Raw genomic sequence first — 15563 nt, 5'->3', positions numbered from 1 at the left:
ATACTAGAAAAGAAATTTTGAAAAATTTGAGGCTCTAAAAAATTTATTTATACCAGAAAAATAATGGTGCGTTTTCGCACCTTTGGCGGAATGTGGGTACTTCAGTTAACATATCGTGAAAAACTAAATTTTTTTTCTTTTCCATTGTTTAATTTTTAAACACATAGAAGCGCATAAATTAGTATTTAAATCATTAAGTAACTGTTCATACTATAATATAACCCTTTTATTTATGAAAATTATTTGGATATTAGGGCACATTACATTTTACCCAAAAATATGAATTGTGCGTATTACATTACCTGCACCTTTTCCGTGATACCTTTTTCTCGATAATATGACCTGCATTATCTTCTTTATTGTCTGCTAGTAAAAAATTACGAGAAAGTTTGTCTTTTTTCGGATTTGATGGTCCTTCTGCATGTATTTCTTAGTGATTGCCAATACTGAATCGGTCACCTTTGATTGACGTTAGCGCACCATATGATCTTTGAGGAATCAATTGGAGACATTTTGAGCCCACAAGCCCTCCTATAGATTTTCCATGAATAAGTTAACATACTTTCCAGTAAATTGGTAAAACTTGGACACCACCACGTTTTCTCTCTGATTTTGATTCTGTGAATCGCGTTTGTATTATCGTGATATATACTCCACCTATGGGATTATTGCAATCCCCAATGACTAGAAGCTGGGGATAAGTTATGTCTTTTCTTTCAAATGGTAAATTGGTTATGATTTCTGGTCGCAATGCAACAGAGGATTCATTCCATTTGACCGCGAACAATTTAGATTCCTCGTCAAAAGCATAAACAATTGAGCCTCGAGGTTTTTTCCAAGAGCTGTAGAGTCTTCAAGCGGGCACTTTCCAGTTCTATTTTCCCGAGTGGTTCAAGTTGCAAAGGATCGCCTATCCTTCAGTGTTTGGAACAAGGAACATGTATAAGAGAAGTTGTCAAAAAATAACCGATGCTGAGTAATAATGGGAATTATTTTCAATAAATGTGAAACAACGATAGCTACAAATCCTATCTTCACTCCATGAGGATTTGACTTATTTAGCCCCTCCATACGAAAACAAATTGGATGATGTAACCATCTGAAGAGCAAAGGCACCATAATTTGAGCTCCAATCAAACCAGTTCATTTTATATCAACATTCTCGCTGAGTGGCGTCCAAAATACGGAACCATTTGCTCATCTATAGAAAGGTTTTCAGAAAAAATTCCCAACTGCAAAAAATTAGCATTCAACATTGTAAATATTGGTCTCAGATTTGCAAATTTGTCCGATTTGTCGAGAAAAAAGGTGTCAAAACATTTTCCTTTATCTCTTTCTACTCATAGTTTGACGAACTAATTCAACCAATTATCTTTATAATATCTTTAGACAAGTACAAGTCCTGCTGCGGGAGCACATGATACCTAGAGAGAATCAAAATCTCAAGAAACTTTTCATGTCTGCAATACTAATTGTAACTGATGCCTATTGCTATCAGTAACATACTTTTTTGAAAAATATACGATTTCCTTCTAACCTCGTCATCAAGAAACAAGAAATAAATGTCAGATGGAGACAAACCTCCAAATTCACGTCTTATTTATTCGTCATATTCCTTCTCTTTAGATATTGGACGACAAAAAAACTTAGCATCAATATCCTTTTTCCATTTTGGAAAATTAGTGCCTTTTATCAGTCGACTGGATATCTTTTTTGGCATACTGATGGATTTCCTTCTTCTTCTTGCGCACTCAGCCGGTGCTCCAGTATACCATCGCCTTGATGTGTTTCCAATGTTACCGCGATGTCATTGTTAATCGGCTTCGCTGTTCAAATGTTATCATCGATGTCTTCTTCATCAGTCAAGTTTTTAACGTCTGGTGGTATTTAGACAACATCCGTGGCGTCATCCACAGAATCCAGGGTTTCATCTAAAGTGGTCAAGATATCTTGGGTGGAAATACACCTTCTTTTATTATCCATCTACAGTAGTCTCGGAAAATTTGGTGAAATGTAAAAGATAATTTTTTTCACTCCTACGTTGCCTGAAACGTTGATATTGAAGCTGTAGGATCACCCGTCATACCTAACGAATGCGTTTAGACCAATGAGACTAACTTCTCGAAGCTTTCTTCTAGTGTTCGAAGGTAAGATCCATTTAATTATGCATAGCAGTGATCCGTTTCTGAATGGCCAGCGCTGTTTGAGAAACTGCACATTACACACAGTTGAAAACCGATAGGCCTCGTGGCGGGGAATCGAGTTGCTCATTAGTACGCAATGACTAAATGAAGCCACATTTTAGAAGACGACAGCTGTGAGATCAATAAGATAACAAAGTAAATTTTAAGGTATTTAAAACCCAACAGTGATTAAATTGATTCACCGAATAATTACAGAGCCGCGTACAATATTAGTGACCAAGGTTTGCTACATTTGTCTCTCGGTACGGTGCCTCAGTCCTAATCCACCATACCCCCAAACGCCAAAGGTGCGAAAACGCACCATTATATTCAAGTGTCAAAATTGTACATCTCTAAATATATTATTTGATTTTAAAAAATGTGAGCAATTAAGCATTATTAGTACAATTATAATACTAGTATTAGAATTCATAAATATTATTAGTGCACTCGTAAAAAAATATTAAGTTGATAGCTCTCGATGAGCAAGAAATTTAGTAACCTTGAAAAATTATTACTAAATAATCACGCCTAAATTCTTAAAGAAAATGCTTTTATAAATAAGTTTATCATCTAATAAATAATTTACTATGGAAAAACTATTAAATAACGGAGTGGATATTTTTTCACGAACTTATTAAATAATGGTGCGTTTTCGCACCTTTGGCCGTAAATGGATTAACCCTACACTAGATACCCATTTAATTGAAGACTATACCTATGATAGGGAATACACATGACATATCCGGAAAATCGGCAAAGTAATCATTACAGGCTATTTCACTAACAAGAAAATCTTTCAGGAAACAACAATGAAAATAATATTTATGATAGAGGCCAGGAAAATATCATCTCTATACATATAAAAGAAAGTCAAAAATCATGTTAGAAACACCATTTATAGCTCGAGAACGGCTGAACCGATTTTAATTAAATTAGGTTTTTTTGGGTTCGTCTCAGCCCTGGATAACAGAAAAAATGTTAAAATATGGTAACAGCGCACGAAATAAATTAATCTTGATTTTGGGTATTTTTTTAGGTGCTGGTAACACTGCAAAAGCTGTCATTTCGGTCAAAACTGAATGATATGTTTTGTTTTAACAATTTAATAAGTGAGCTTGGTAACAATATCAAAAGCATTTTAATAGTTAAAACATATTGAAAAAATAATAATAATATCATTTAATTTGAGCAAAGCCACACACGAGTTGAGTCGTCAACAAACATGTCACTACCGTGTGTATAAACAAATCTCCAAGCAATTGTTCACTATCGGTAATGGCCATGGCCGACGAATCAAGCGGATTCATTTCATTGCCTCGGAATATTTGTAATTTCACTCCATCGAAAGATGATCTCATCAACAAATTGTTCCCGAACATGATTGATAACCACAAAAACCATAAATGTTTGAGTGAGCGAGCAATTTTGGCGGCCAAGAATGAAGATGTGGATGACTCAAACTTCGTAATTCCAGATCAAATCGTTGGCACCCTACATTCACTCAAATGTCTTGACTGTGTAACAAACAAAGACGAAACCACCAACTATTCATCTGAATTTTAAACTTCTTGGATGTGCCTGGGTTACCACCGTACAACTAACCACCGAAGGTTGGCTAGGTGGTCATGATGCTTCAAAACCAACTAAATCAATACAACGGAACGCGTTCGGTGATTAAAAAAAATTGATGATCGATGTGATTCACACGACTATACTAAACGAAAATACAATTATGAGGAAGTTCTCACTCCGAGGTTGCCCATGATCCCAACCGATGTGCCCTTAGAATTTGCAATTTGTATTGCATTCGAGGTGATGACTAACCAATCAGAAGGTGAGTTTTTATGCTGGAAACCCCATATATTTTCATGGTCAAATATATGTGGCACGTTCACATGTTGGTAAATCATCCGATTTATTTGCTCTTCCGCTTCATTAATAAAACTGTTATTTATCAGAAGTCTCTTGACTCAAGAGAATAAAGACGAATGTTTAGGGTACACCGCTGCATGTTTACGCATGGGGCAGATTTAGGAAGCGTACTTTTCCGAACCGAGTTATAGCTTGCGCGCCACAAGTTATGACATATTAATGCTGCTCCCTATGGGCTATACTCACGAGATTTTCAACGTCAGTCAAGCATCGGTCTGGCGTTTCATAAACTTGTCCCGATTTTGGGGCAGACAGACTTGGACCTAAACAATTTTTTACGGTAAAAACACAAATAGGCCAACAACTGAATGCATGAAATTTTCACTTTATTAATTATAAGACGGCAATGTCTAAAAGTTCTCAGTAAAAACATAAAAATGAGAAAATTCTTTTTTTTTTAAATCCGCGTCGGGTGAACGTGCCCCGGTCTGCCATATATAGATTGAATAAAGAAAGTATTCTCATAACAAGGCATTGCAACACATATTTTCGTAGTTTTATTGCATTTGATATTTCATTTCATTAAAAACTATAAAAACCAGTACAGCCGCTCTTGATTTAACTATTGTGTAATTAAACTGTTCATTGATAATTATGGCATTATCCATTCGATTTTTATATCTAAATGAGATACAGTGCGCTACACGTATATTTGTGACGAATCGAAAAAACCGCGCTATATTAGCAATGATGGGGAGTTAAGAGCAGCTAAAAGCGTAATCATCACATGCCATCCCAAATTAATATCAAGAGCACGAATTAAATATTTTGAGTAAACGTCAAACAATAGGAGTATTTAAGATAATCGCTTATTCACTGAATTACTTAATTAAATATTATTCTAACTTCGTGGAATGTCAACAGAATGCAATTCACCTGATAAATTCAAGAGACCCGGTGTTTACCATTGGCACTGCCACCAACGAGTTTTCAGAGATAAAACATTCTACTTCCCCAGCCATACTTTGTATTATAGTACAACCTTTTCAAGTTAGGAGTGGACAAAAAAGATGGAAAAAATGTGCAATATTTGTCAGATGAAACAGATTTCAGTAGCAATTACTCTGCTTTTCATTACCCAGAGTTCAAAATTGGGAGAGAGTTAAGAAAGTCATGATACACCTTAGGAGAACTAAGAATTTAAAACTGAGTCTTGTAAGAAGTGGTGAGATAATTGAAATATATCGTGATGTAGATTTTGGTAATGCAGATGATTGTAAAACGATAAGTGGTGTTGTGATCAAACTAGGTGCATGTGGAATTTCTTGACTCGGTACAACAAAATGATGCATAACAAATTATAATGTTGAAGCTTAACACACTTTTGAATGTACTAAGGAAGTTACACAAAGGATTGCAGATTTGTCAGCCTTGATATCAGTCTGCGTTATCGCACTATTCCCCCACTAACTGGTCCACCCTTTCAATAGGATAGCGTCTCCCCCTCCTTGCAGCGATCTCAGAGTCCTCTTTCATTCCGAAAATACACTTTAGGAAGAGGACGTAGTTGTTAGAACAGAATCCAGATGGCTCTGGGCAGTCACTGGCTCAAAACCAGCCGCTCGATCGCTCAGATGCGGCGAAAGAAATAAGTAATTACTAATACCGGGCAGTGACCGCAGCGCTAAAATATTAAATCTCCTTATCCAGAGTGTCACATCAATCACGTGTCGTACTTGATCTGTAATTTTAGGCACACACAGATGTGCGATTGTGATGAAATTTGAAAGATTATTTTTTTTTATTTAATAAAAAAGTATCATATCATATATACATTAAACCGCATAACATGGGTCCAAACGCAAATTTTTATATTTAGGTTTTTACATGTCAAAATATTCGAGATGGAAAAAACCTGAATTTCTCTGTGAAAATGTCATTCCCTCGGTTTTTGAACAACATGAAAACAGTGGAACCACTTTTATTCGCATAAAATACAACCGTGACTCCCAAAAGGTCACGAAAGTGGTCACCACCGAGGTCAAAGGGGTGGCAAAATGGCAAAAGAGGATCTTGGCCACCTTGGTGTCGACCCTTACACCTTTGAGCCCGTATCAAGGGTGATATTTGCTCCAGAATCCTTCACTACACAGTGAGGTTGCTGTCTCGTTGAGTAATGCAATGAAAGGAATAACCCGAAGACGACCCAGAAGATAATCCACATCTCATACATTCCCACCCATCACTAGCTTTATTGGCCCTTCTAGCGAAGAAAGAATTTAATTGGAGCTACGAAAGCAAAACGTATGACAATCCAAACGTAACGTATCATAAGGTAAAACCAAATAGCTCTTTAATGCGTTTGAAAATTATAAACCGTTTTTTATACTTTCCATCAGATGCCATGGAAGCGTTCGGTGAAAATATGGGACTGACTTTAGTCGTATACCTAAGCCCATCTAAATTATATTTATATTTGCATAATAATCAAGTTTGGAGTTTCCACTTAATATGCTCACACTTATAATCCCACTGCACGGATGATATGTCTTCATTTATTAAATGGAAACGTCAGAATTATAATTTTCCATGCTATATTTCATATTTCCTTCCGCAAAAAAAGCATGAAAATTACTTCTCCATTATTATAGTGGACAGTGTCCACTGGATACCGTTTCTCAAACCCATATTTCAGAATTTCTGTAGGCTGTACAAGTACTGAGTGCTGTGTGTTTGTGCTTTCATTCTGTTGAGTTGTTTAACTTTTCTATCTCGATTGTCATTCTCTGCGCTTTTTTTAATCGCCTTATTGTTGGCTTATTATGCCGACGATAACTGTTATTGTTATTACCTCAGTCATATTGAGGGCAAGGCGTCTTTGACGTATGATACGAAAAAAGCGCTCGTAACATTTTCCTTATTTATATTACATTTGTACTGAAAGGCCATTCAACTTGAAGGTGAAGAATCTATACCGAACATTTTATTTTAGCATTGCCCATACCTCTGCATCACATCGTATATTCACATCGCACCTACCTTAAAATACTCATAAAATAATAGCTCAATAACCAAGTAGGAAATATGAAATTAAAACTATCATTGATTCGTGCATATCGCAGATTAGACCTTTTATATCACCTGACTTGAAAGACTGACTATGCAGCTCACATAAGACTGACTGAGGGGGTTAAACTAACGCCAGCGTAACTCGATGAAATCAAGTTATCCGAAGATTACGAGAAGAAATCTGCAGCCACGTGGAGTTAATAGGATGTAACAACTAAATAATAAAAAAATCTGCTCAAAACACCACACACGCGCGCTTAAGGGTTAAAAGTCATCACGGGGGAAAATAAACCATGTCGGCAGATAGCAATGAATGGCCGAATTTAGTAGCCACGATTTGAGCCTTTCATTATCTGTCACACAGTACTGAGGCGAATTCTTCACCGAATCTCCCAAGCAGGGCGAAGCACAATTTGAATTAGTGTTTCAGATACTGCAATACTCTTAGATTAGGTCTCATGGGATGAAACACATTATAAATTTTATATTTATCTTCGAGGATAAATATTTAATTTATAATGTACATTACAAGTACCACATTCTTTTCATGACTCTGGAAAATTTTCTTCCCGCATGTATTTCCATAATATTCTGCTCATTTAACGAGGTCGGTTCGGGAAATGAAATACATGTCAATTTCACCATACTTCTAAAATATCCAACATCTAACTGCTCTTTATCGAGTGGTAGGTACAAAACATTTTCCGTGTTATGATTCCTGGTCATAGAATTTGAAAATTTGTATTTTGACAAAGGATCTTTAAGGATTTTTAGATTTAAGGCTTCTCTACGCAGAGGAAGATTGTAGATTACTACCTCATTATACACGTCACTTCGAAAAAATTGACAAAATGCTTGCTACACCGTTAGCATAATGAAAAATGTAATGTAGGCACGTAAACCACTCAAACACCGCAGTAGTCTCTTGTTCCATGCTAATGTTTACTGTCAAAAAACATTCCTATACGAAACCAAAGCGTGAACCTTTTTCCCTAATCGTGGACAGAAAAAAATTATTGACCTAAATTTATTAATCACGTCTTGACGCGCTAAAGGCAGCAGTAATCGGCGCGTGGACAACCTTGAGCGTCAACGCGTGAGGTCATTTCGATACAGTTTCACCCAGTTACTCCCACCTTCACATAAAATGAGGATTGAAAAATGAACATTTTTTTAAGACAAAATAACATTTTTCGAAATCGTCCATTTATGTGCACTAAAATGAACTAACAGTAAGAAATATATATTGTGCGAAATGACCTAGCCTTCGACGCACCCTAAATCTCAATGCTGGTCATTTATATTTTATTGGTCAACTAGTTCATTCACTGTCTACTTCACCATACTTCTAAAATATCCAACAAGTAGACAATTATTTTACTCGTTTGGTGCTCTGGTAGGGGCCTTTATTTCGTCCATTGGATCAAGCCTAAAGAGAGTAACTGTTTTTACTGATTTTTTCACCGTCCGGCAGGGGCTAGTAAGCTTGTACACGTGTCTCGGTATACTTAATTGTCTGATGTCAAGGCTTGAAAAAAGACATCAAGCACAAGGAGTACAATGCTACACCAGATGATTGAATTTCGTTGGTTTATTCTTCAAAATACTTAATTGTTTGAGGCGTAACTTGGTGAAAGCGATTCATAATTAAATTAAGAAAGAAGAACTTTGTACTTTCACATTAATATTTATTCACGACCATGGTTTCAACGTTAGACGTTCTTTCTTAATTTAATTAGGTAAATATTCACCTGATGATGACGTCTAACGTTGAAACCATGGTCGTGAATAAATATTAATGTGAGAGTACAAAGTTCTTCTTTCTTAATTTAATCTTCAAAATACGTAAAATTAAAACATTGACATTTCATCATTCTTAGAATCCAAGCTTTACGTGAATACTAAAACTATGACTGATACTTAAATTTTTTAATGGATCTCCCACTCGCCGAGAAAGAATACTAACTAATGCAGCAATGGGCATATGTGGGTGGGTAGCCTTTCCACGAATGCAATATTGTTGTCATTGCTATTTACAAATAAAAAAGCTGTTTATAAAAAGTATTTTTTTCATGAAAGAGAATACATCCTTAAATAAAAAAAGCAGGCAATAATCATATATTTGAAGCTAGAATCATTCACTCAGAGGAGGTTGTATTTATTTCCTCATACATATAGTGTGCATGCATGCGAGATCGAAAGAATTGCACCAAAATTGACTTTCAAGACTCAAATTAAAGAGAAAAAACTCTGCTTTTCAAAGAACATTTGTCTTTTTAAGTGTACATTCCACTTAATCACTGTTTCGCCACCTCGCGCCCCCAAGGAAGGAATGATAAGAACATTTAAATTATGAATGGATTTCAATGTTAAACTTATCTCGTCAAAATTCAGTTTTACTGCTCTATGAACGTTACTCTACCCCGCAGAAACTACTAACTTATGACAACCTCTTGGTCACTAATATCAAGCAAATGCCACCATAACGTGGTTCTGCAATAAAATACATATTTCAAGAATGTCAGTAATTTTTTCAATACTAAGCCTACTTATGTCAAGTTCCTTTATTTTGGAGCATCACATATTTACGAGGGTCGTTTCATAGTTACTACGTGACAAATACAAAAGGTCCGTGACCCAGAATTTTGTAGAGTAGAATTTTGACCCAGTTAAGTCGCTCGTTTTGCGTTTGACAGCGATTTGACAGCCAGACTACTTTGTGAATTTTAACGATAATGGAAAAAAAGTGGAATTTCGTGCACTAACTTAACATTATTTTTGCGTAAAAAAATGCAACCGAAACCAAATAAAAACTTGATGAATACTATGGAAACTCTGCGTAATCATTTTCAATGATGAAGAAATGGTTTACTGAATTCCGTTGTGGTCATACTAGCACAAGTAACGTCACACGATCAGGACGCCCGAAAGAGGTCGTGACGCTAGAAATCGTCGATAAAATCCAAGGAATGATACTAATCGTTCGAAAAATGAATGTTTGTCAGCTGACTGATGTTGTACGCATCTCAAATGAGCGCATACGTCACATTTAACATGAATATTTGGGCATGAAAAAAGATATCCGCGCGATGGGTGCCGCGATTGTCTACATCGAGCATAAGCACAACCCTATGAACTCTTCAAAGAAGTATTTGGCGGTGTTCAAATGCAATCCGAATGTGTTTTTTCGCCGTTTTGTAAACGCGGACGAAACATAAGCCATCGCAATACAGCAGAGACCAAAGAACAGTAAAGATCATTGGTTTCCGCGGGTTAACGTACACCAAGGAAGGCTTTGGTAGGTCTGTCGGCCAACAAGGTCATGGCCACATATGTTATTTTGAAAATGGTAAAAAGGTCACCATGGACAGATTCGATATTGATTTGAAGGAAACAACAATCACGTTTGAAGGATAGAAAAGAACTGTGCCGTAAAGAAATGCACGGGTGCAGGCGTGTTTAGTCACCATGGCAAAAATTCTTGAATTAGGCAACGAACTGCAAACCATCCAGCATATTCCCCGGATTTTAGCCTCTGCGACTACTTTCTGTTTGCAAATATAAAGAAATGGGCAGGTGGTAGATATTTGGGTCGGACGTAAAAAGAGTTACGGATTCATCAAACCACTCTCGTACCAAATTGGACTATGGAATAATATTAAGTTATTTTTGTCATGTTTTTTTTTAACAAAATAAGCAAAAATATTTTAATACCACGATGATTTTTATTTGTTTCAATGGACGGTCATGAATGAACTTGCTGTTGGGTAAAAGTATATTATGGAATGAATTTTCCAAACGCTACGGTCTCGTTATCTGATCTACGGCAGCTCGATATTTTGGAGTAATGAAATAATAGCATCACAAGATAAAGTAAAATTGAATAACTAACACGCCAACTATAAGTCCTTTAAGTACAGGGTTATCATAAAAGAATGGCGCGGTTTTGGACATTGTTTAAATGAAAACAGAACTACTAACAATTTGTGTTTTTATATTTCGAATAAATCGTCCCAAACAGTTTTTATATAATTAATAAATTACACTATGTGCGCCCTTTTGCTCGACAAGCGTCCAAACGATACTCAACTTCTGACCAAGCATGCTAAAGATTGTCACCGCTTCATTAATACTGTTCAATAACTGGTTTACGTAGCCAATATTTTATCCATCAACAACGCTTTTGATGAAGCCACACACGAAATAATCGCCAGGTATGAGATCTGGTATTTTCACATGAATTACCTACTGAAAACGCACTATTCTTTTATGATAACCCTGTATTATATTAGGCACTAATTCGGTCACAAAACTCTAGAGGCCCATACCGATTTCAATCTGTTTTTAGAAGTATTCCTTTCCCAAAGCAAGAGCTCGAGTTATACTGAAAGTATATGTAGTTTCAAGCAAAAATTGAAGTATATGGATATATAATTTTAAGCTTTTCAGCAAATGTACCAACAGGAATGGAATTAAAATAATTCAAACTCATTTCTTTGCAAGGTTAAATTAGGCGTTGGATTATTATTCATCCGCAAGATTTGAGAAAATTAATCAGTAGTACGAACAAAATTATAAAAAGAGTCACAATATTGTCTTTCTCATGGTACACATTCACGGCGATTTTATTTCTTCTTTACAATGGATGGACATTCTTTCTGTGCGTATTTACATTGGCTTATTAGGAACCAGAACCTCCTACGGAGGCCTGATGGCCGTGACCTGACCTTCTCAACTATCAACGCTATCTCGACTCGACTTAATTTTTGGAGAAGAGAATAAAAAAACTCGTACCCTATGAACCTTAGTTCGGAAAAGAACCTAATATCTTCGTTGATTTATGTAGCATTGAAAATAGTCAAATATGTATCAATGAGACCATGAGAGAGGAATTGAGTGTACCAAAGCTTTAACTATACTAATACTGCCTAAAGTAGCTCCAAACCCATTTTTTTGCGTTCCATACAAATTGCCTAAAACGATTTTATGTAAGATTTAATTGCTTTACATCAGTTTGTAGTCAAAGAAAACTAATAGGAAGAGGAATAGTTATTCACCTAAACGTGCATCACTAAACACAATTTGACTAAAAAAATAAATATCTTGCAAAGCCAAAATCACAACCATTACTACACTCATTATTATTATTTATTATTATTAAAACATTATATTATATTACAATAAAAAATAACTACTATTTGTTAACAATAAATGAATCGCTCGAGGACAGAGAAATCTACACTGCGATTCCCAAATGAGAACCTAACAGCAGCATTTAAAGCAAGGGTAAAGACTCCAATCAAAAAACTTTTCAAAGAAAAGTGAATATTGGCAAAGTTAAATACACCAAAGGATGAAGTTCGCCATGAAAAAATATTTGACTTAGCCGGGATTCGAACCCGGATCTCCTGACCGGCAATCGGGAGATCCGGGTTCGAATCCCGGCTAAGTCAAATACTTTTTCATGGCGAACTTCATCCTTTGGTGTATTTAACTTTGCACCCGTGCGCGTGACTGCGTACAAAGTCACTTATTCCTTCAGTGCTTTGAAAAGTGAATATATTTTAAAACTAAAATTGTGCAAGCCAAAAACTGTGTCACTCCGCTAAACTTCATAGTTTGGCTAAAAACCACAAACCTGATATTCTTCGAAGACCAGAGGTAAGTTTCATAGACGGTCCCACACATTAATTTACTAAATTCACTGAATATATCCTTAGCTTTTTGTTCTCAGAAAAATAAGGGCATTTAGATTCCTTTCATTTTTTGCCAAAATAATAAATGAAAGAATTCTCATACATCACAAAAACAGAAGTCGATATAAAATAAAAAAATTGAGTTCCTATGAGATCCCCGGTGACAACCATTCGGCAGAATATCACTACGAACCACCTCCTAGTCTCAGTGGTCGCTACATTAACTTTCAAAGTTCCTTTAATCTACAAATAATGAACTTCCTTTCCCTGGAATTGTGATCAGAAGAAATCCTCATAGCTCCATTGCGGTAGACTGGTTGATGCAACCATATAAATCTTACAGATGTTTTAATTTCCAATCTCATCACCCATTAAAAAAAATAAATACAGTTAAATTACTAACTTTTACAGCCTTAAATTTATGTAAAAAAGTTTTTACCATAGAAACCTGCAAAATATTGGCAATATTTTAAGAAAATAAAACATTTTCGCAAAAGATTTATTCATTCATCACGCACTCTACAAACTTTTTCTGTCCACACACTCCAAATTCATTCTCAGAAATTTATTTATCAAGTACAACACCATCCCATTCTCCATACCGTGGAATGATAGGCCTAAATATTTATCTGAACAAACAAGGAAAGTTAAAAAAAGAAATAATAGCTTATCATTAAAGTTGGTGCGAGACTCGAGAGGAGCCAATTTTTGACGAGGCGAGACGATACCACATCCAACGCGACTGTTGATAGTCTCGAAATTCAGTTCCATGATACAAATTCGTATTTTGAGCCAAATGACCGCTAAACTACATGCGTCTCATTTTGGGGAATACAGGACGCGTTTCTCTGAAGTATTTAATAGGAAATACAAGGATAGCCTTGCGATAGATTATTTGACAATTAAAAGTTTTGCGACACTACTAGTCAGTATAAGTACCTACTCCTGGCAAGTGGAGAAGTGCATGATGTTGTGCCAAGGTATCATTAGCTTATGCCTTTTCCACACTACCTAATTTTCTTATTACCTTAGAAATTTCATTTATAAAACACTTTTTCGAACTTCGAAATCAGTTATTTCGAGTGCTAAACCTCAGATGAAAATATTTCTTTTGATAAAGTGCCAGTGGCCAGCCAAATATCGACCAGTGGCACTTGCAATACTGCAAGTAGCTAACTTGCTCACAAAAATTAAGTCATAATGCCGAATTGTACTACACATCTCTCAGAAGAAAGGATGGATGACAGTTGAAATCATTATGCACCACTTCCGGCATAATAATTATTCGAAGGTTGTTGAAGATGTTTAGCACAATAACGGTGAGTGGTGCCAAAAATGATGCGAGAAAAAATAATAACGACGATAGGATCTCCTTTTCCTAATTGTATCCGTTTGCTTTTACTTTGCGTACAAAAAACATCCGACTAAAAAACGGTAATATAGCAATGGAACTCAATTGAGCAAACGTCTAAGGAAAATTTATTGCAATCTAATTTGTCAAAATAGATGGAAATATAATATTAAAAAAGCAACTAACAAACTAAACAGCTACATAAATGTTATCCCAGAATTTTTCATCATTTGTTTTTTTTTTAATCCACTGGTCAAAAGGCTTCATTGGATATTGTTTGCACTTTAAAATTAAATTTCAATACTTAACCAGCTTTTGTATTTATTTTAACTATCAGCTTTTCTTATCTTAAGCCATGAGATATAAAAATAGAAATACCTTCGGGACAAATTTCTGATATGTCGGCAAATATCATTTTTATAAAACACCTTAGCTTCAAGAGTTAAATATGCCATCGTAAATGACATAGAAAAATTATTGATTTTTTCAGCTTATATCATAACTTTTAAGCAAATCAGAGCAAAGGTAAATTGATTGAGAGTAACAGAAACGTAGTTTATTCTTCCATGTGGAGAAAATAATCCAAGCCCCTCTATATCAAGTGATAGTACTTTTAAAAATGAAACCGCCGCAGTGAAACCAAACCATAGCAAATCGAATACCAGGGTGGTGACCAGGGTGGGGACGCAGAGAGCCAGTTACAATAAATTAGATGTCACATAAAACTTGTTCCCAGGAAACCGCAATCATTTATCAAGTTCCATGCTGATCGAATGAATGGTGTAGTGATGTGCTATGAGCAAAAAGACAAGCATTCGTTTTTACATAAGAAGACATATCTTGAATACGAAATGATGCATCACTCTTGACAAACTTTTTCAACAAAAAGTTTACCTCTTAAAAGCCCATTAATTAATAACATAAAAATCACTAATATCTAGTAACTTCGTAGTATAACAAATCACAAACTTCAAACTTTACTCCTCCAACACTAACTCGGAAGCATAATTAAGTTCAAAATATTAGACACACAAAAAGAATGTTAACAAAATGAAAATCAACTAGTAATTTTTATCATTTTTACAATCATGGTGTAATGAGCAGTTTACACAGTCTACGCGGCCGACTCAAAAACTTTGATTCAAATTTTGACCAGAAGGGACCAGTGGGGAGGTAGAGTCTCCGCTGCAAAAGGGTGGTTTCCTATTATTTTTTTATTGCATAAATCGAAAGATTATTATTCCTAGAGTACGCATTTCACACTTTTAGATTTTTAAATGACGATATCTATTTTTCGCGATTTAATGAAAAGTGAAAATTTTCAAGCGCGCGAAAACGCGACGGGTAAGTATGAATGCCGGGAAATCTCCGTGTGACGTTCTGGTTCCC

At 35.6% G+C, this 15563-nt stretch overlaps 1 protein-coding gene across 1 annotated transcript in view; it reads left to right on the top strand.

Annotated features, from left to right (window-relative positions):
* Positions 1–6115: 6115 nt before the first annotated feature.
* LOC124164991 overlaps positions 6116–15563 on the top strand; it is a 39668-nt gene continuing 30220 nt past the window's right edge. Inside the window, exon 1 of the mRNA XM_046542230.1 lies at positions 6116–6210. Within this exon, the coding sequence (XP_046398186.1) occupies positions 6116–6210 (95 nt within the window). The remainder of the gene's footprint in view (positions 6211–15563) is intronic.

This window comes from Ischnura elegans, chromosome 9 (genome assembly GCF_921293095.1).
Source record: "Ischnura elegans chromosome 9, ioIscEleg1.1, whole genome shotgun sequence".
Lineage (NCBI taxonomy): Eukaryota > Metazoa > Arthropoda > Insecta > Odonata > Coenagrionidae > Ischnura > Ischnura elegans.
This window is presented reverse-complemented; position numbering and strand designations above follow the sequence as displayed.